The sequence below is a fragment of the Schistocerca cancellata genome, chromosome 8, assembly GCF_023864275.1.
Source record: "Schistocerca cancellata isolate TAMUIC-IGC-003103 chromosome 8, iqSchCanc2.1, whole genome shotgun sequence".
Classification (NCBI taxonomy): Eukaryota; Metazoa; Arthropoda; class Insecta; order Orthoptera; family Acrididae; genus Schistocerca; species Schistocerca cancellata.
The window spans coordinates 92,389,617-92,394,770 of NC_064633.1; the positions used below are offsets into that span (position 1 = coordinate 92,389,617).

The following is a 5,154-nucleotide window of genomic DNA, read 5'->3' on the forward strand; positions in this document are numbered from 1 at the left end:
GTTTATTAGTGACAGTGAAATGACGTCAGTCATTTGAAGTTTTTTTTTTTTTTTGGGGACAACCACCCCCTGTCTGTACTGGATTTTTAAGCATTCTTTCTACTTTTAGTTTCTCCAATTTTATGAGTTTGTTTCCATTGCTGCTGGTTTTCAATTTCGGTTTTTTACTGTCTTAAGTCACGGGCTGGGCGCTAATGACCATAGCAGTTTTGCGCCCTAAAACCACAACCAAAAAAAAAAAAAAAAAAAATCATCCCGTAGACACCAGTTTAAGGTATTGGGTATTCTGACTACTGCTTCACAGTATATTTATGCCTTAATGAAATTACATTAATTACTCTACATTAAAGTTGTCTTCAGTGCACCATGCTGCAACTAAAAGTTTTGACTACTTACACAGTGATATGAAGTGTCTGACAGATAGTAAAGTAAAAAATTGAAAAGAAACTGAAAAAGTTTCTCTTTGACAACTCCTTTTCCGTAGAATTTCTTTTACTGTGATGTGCAGTAGGTGGTGGGTATTAACGAGTTTGTATGTTATAGACTTTTATGGATATAAAAAAATATATACGCCTTATAAATGCATGTAGACATGTTCACAAATTAATTTGCTATGTATAATGATTCCTTCCACATTATTACAATTTATCATGCTAAATGATCCACGTAACATGAAACTATATTAGTCTCTGCAAATTTGATTGCCGTGTGGAATTATACATTTGCAGTAAGATCATTAGTCATAGTATTGAGTAGATCCAGTTTTTGGGAATGTAAATAAATTATTTTCATAATACCACCACAAACAGAACCAGGGCTTGTAAAGCCCTGTGATGTTCAAAACAATCTTTTGATTGCTGACTTACACAATAGTTGTTCTCGCATAACATTAACACTGATAGTACAAAATGGTATAATTAATATGTATTAGTCACATTTTACATTGTGAACTTAAATTCTATTAACCTTAACTGTCTTTTGGTTGTAGTATGAGCAATATGCTTCCAATGAAGTCTATCGACACTGTATGGAAACTTAGTTATGTTCCATTTGTTTGCCTCTTGTATTCCTTGATCTGCTGTTATATTCAATTTTGTTACTTTTTGCAGGAAGAAGAAATAGTCACAGGGGATGATGTGCCTGTTGCTAATGAGGGGAAGAAACGAAAAAGAAAGGAGACTAAAGGAAGTGGTAATGGGCTCATTGAAAAGGCAGAAAAAATTCTGGGCCAGGAAATTGATGCTTTCCAAACCTTTGGAGATTATGTGGCTAGTGAGCTGTGGTCACTAAAGAATGAAAACAATGTAAACAAACTGAAAATAATGATTCTGAAAAACATCATTGAAATAAGCGAGATTGACAGTGCAGAAATACCATCCACTCCAGTTTCGCCAGTGAGAGATGCAAGTGCTGCCAGTCAATGCATACTTAATATTACAGATTTTATAAACATAGAATAATGATAATAGAATATCTGTATGATACTGAAATAAAACATTTTATTTTCAGAATGTAGTGTTTATTCAACAACCTTTAAAAAAATGGCTCAGTAAACCTGTAATGATTGGTGAATTTAGGCTCACTGGAATGTGTACATTTTGGGCTTTTGTTAAGATCTTACAAATAACATCTTCAGAAATTGATTTTTTAAATGTTTCACATATAGGAACAGTAAATGCTTATTAAATCTGTATGAGTATTAGCTAGAAACTTAAATGTGGTACACTAATGCTGATTGTATGAGAAGTAGTTGTATTCTAATTCTGTGCCAAAATAATTAGCCACAAATGTAAGATTATATTAAAAACAAATGAAAGACAGTTCATAAAGAATCTGAATGGTAGGTTGTGCTTAGTTTCTTGGCCTACACAACTCTGTTGAAGCTGTAATTGTACTGTGCAAAATATTTCAAAATTGCAATGAAGGAAGGATTTTTGTAAAGAAACGAAGTGGGTTTCAATTCCTAACCTGACCTGGATCTCCTAGTGAAAGTTATATGCAGAATAGTTATTTTCAAAACTGCAATCAAGGAAAGAATTTTTGTGAAGAAACTCAAAGGTAGGTTGTGATCCTTTCTTGGCCTGCACAGCTCCTTGTGTAAATTGTATTGTGCAGACTATAGTTTATTTCAAAATTGAAATGTTTGGTTGCATATCAAATATAGTCTATCAGACATATTAGCTGCCATTTCCCATGTTATCCTCCAATAAAAAACATTGCCTACATATTGCTACCTTCCAGAATAAAATAGTGAACATAAATTGCCAAGTATTGTGAATACCAATTTGCAGTAATGTTGGAGGAACCTGTTTACATTTTGATTCCTCAAATAATTTAAATGCAGTTGGGCCAGTGCCATTATGTCACTTTGTACTGTCACTGACTACATCTACAATTTCTATAAATAAAATAGTATACAGTTCTCCAAATGTGAGATTTTATACAAGACAAGAGCGCCATAATGTAAATGGAATATGAATGAATATTCTCCTGTTTCTAAAAATGTGTTAAGGGTTGTAATGGAATAAGCATACAAAACACACAGTTCACAATTTAAAGGTATTACACAAAGGTAAGATAAGGTCTGTAAAGAAACCAAACTATAGAAGATTCCTTGTCCGTTCATCATAATTGTTAATTTGTAAATATATTATTCATTAATAATCGATTTCATAGAATACCCTACTGCACCACAGCATACCATACACATGATGTTCTATCCTCTGTGCAGCTGTAATTACATTGAGTGCCCATACATTATGGCCATGTGGAACAAAATTAGGCACAACCCTTGTCAAGTAGTGCAAGCTCCAATTCTTCTGATCTTAAACTGAATTTCACTACTTACTAACACGCTTCTTTGCAGATATTGATAGGCTTTATACTTCTTTTCACTGCAGCCAATCTTTGCAATTTAACATTAAGTAAACAAGTGTTCAACTGGTCCTGCAGTTGCACGTTAAAAGAAAATTACTCAAAATTACTGAGAAACTTTACTATAAAGTCCAGGAACGTGTATGTAATGTCAGAAATCAGTAACTCCAAAAACATGCTTAGGGCCATATAGAATGTAGTGAAATGAGTGCTGGGGCAGCCAGCCACAGAAAAGAACATCACTATTTGACTTAATGGTAAGGCTATAAATGATAAGTCGCAGGCAACAAATATATTTTCCAAGTCTACAGTTTACATTTTAAATGTATCTGTACTGCCAAGGTACTTCACCTAATGGCGATACAAAGTAATTCATGAATTCTTCACGAATTGCTCTAGTATCGTGAGAATTTCTGTTACATTGCCCTGTTTGAATGGGGATTAAATTGTGTGTTCCTTGCTCTTCATTCCTCCATGAGGCCCCTATTACCTCACCATTCTGTACATCCTCTACATCAAAATTACTTCGGTTTGCATAACTGCCATCTTTCCTGTCCATTAAGAAATTGTGTAGGGCACATATAGCTGAAACTATTGTCACAGTTTTTTCAGGACCTAGTAACAATGGACGCCTCAATATCCTAAACTGTTGTGCAATGTGTCCAAAAAAATTTTCCACAACTCTTCTGGCCCTCGATAACCTGTAATTAAACACTCTGTTTGGACCCGGCTGGTTATGGAATGGATTCATTAAATGTGACCTCATTGGAAATGCATCATCTGCAATGATTACAAAGGGGGTGTCCTTTTCTCTGCCAGGAAGTGGTTTGGGCAGAGGAATGTCAAGATGTCCTTGCTCCAAGGCTGAAGATAAGAAACAGGTACTGAATACACCACCATCTGAAACTCTTCCATTGCAGCCTACATCCATGTATAACAACTTGTAACTGGCATCTACTAGTGCCAATAATACAACACTGTGGCAATGTTTATAATTATAATAATAGCTTCCACTGTCTTTTGGAGCTTGCATCACAATATGCTTCCCATCCAATGCCCCAATGCAGTGTGGAAAGTTCCAGTTCTCTTCAAACCCCTTTGCCACCTGCATTCACTCGCTTGTTGTTCCAGGAGTCTAGAAACAGATGATGTGTAATTATTACATGTTCTATTTAATTAGCTAGTCACTATCCATTTTATGAGCATTAGAAAAAAAATTTTATAAGTATATCATTCTGTAAAATGCAGTTTATTTCAATAAAAATTTAGATTCATTGTTGTGTTTTCACATACCTTCAAATAATTTTCCCTTTTCAATACGTCAAAAATGGCTCTACATACGTCAGGTACGATCATAGAAATCGTGCTGACCGGAATACGAAACAAGTACATCAGGGACTTGTATGAGTCTCCTACAAAGAAAAGATTTTAAAATTTAAACTTGTTTTCGTTCTATGTTTCACACAAATAAACGAAAAGGCCTATTTTATTTGTAGCTCACCTGTAGCTATAAATCGTAGAGTGACAAGCAAACGTTCCTTTGCTGAAATTGCAGTACGGGACTTTGTGTCTCGTTTTGATATGACGGGCGCTATTAATGTCAACAAACACTCCAGATCATTTGAGGACATTCTGCAAAAGTTTTCAAACGTATCCATGCTCTCGATACTAAGTTCTTGCAAAAGGTTATTATAGGCACCATATTGCGATCTTCTCATTATCCACTCTCTAACCCAAATACTTCTCTTTTTCTTTTTCACGTTTTTCATTACAATTACAAGAGCTGCAGCATATCTCACACGCCTACTTGTCATTTTATACTTCGGCAGACACTCGTAGTGGTACTGAAAGCATATGTAAACAGTATCTGCAACTTGTGGACGCAAGTTTCTTGCCAAAGAACTTGCGGAAGAATCTTGCTTAATTCTTGCGTTGTAGTGTAAACACAGCTGCAAGCGGATCGTAATAACTTGCAGCAACAATTTCTGCAAGCGACTTGCTAGTGTAAACCCAGCCTTAGTCTGTAACATATAAGTTTGGTAAACAAGGTCTGTATACACAGCCACAGGCCACGGCTGTTATATTTCGATTCGGGACGAATATTGTCGAAAGGAGGCGTATTGCACGTATGATTTGTTTGGAGCGGAGCAACACCGAGACAGGGAACTGCAGCGTTGATTTAAGTTATTGCGATGTATGAGGCGAGGCGGTTGGCCAGAGCTGGGGGTGGCGATGTGTAAGTGACTGACGTATGGGAATTTACCCCTGCCATAGTTTCTG

The 5,154-nt window shown here is 35.8% G+C and overlaps 1 protein-coding gene across 1 annotated transcript; it reads right to left on the reverse strand.

Moving 5' to 3' along the window:
- Window positions 1-3,638: 3,638 nt before the first annotated feature.
- On the reverse strand, window positions 3,639-4,887 carry LOC126094784 (uncharacterized). Its single transcript, XM_049909346.1, has 3 exons — window positions 4,376-4,887; window positions 4,168-4,286; window positions 3,639-4,009 (listed from the first exon to the last, which is right to left on the reverse strand). Exons 1-3 carry the CDS (start codon window positions 4,686-4,688, stop codon window positions 3,986-3,988), a joined length of 456 nt encoding a protein of 151 aa, XP_049765303.1. The 5' UTR covers window positions 4,689-4,887; the 3' UTR covers window positions 3,639-3,985.
- Between the last annotated feature and the right edge of the window lie 267 nt (window positions 4,888-5,154).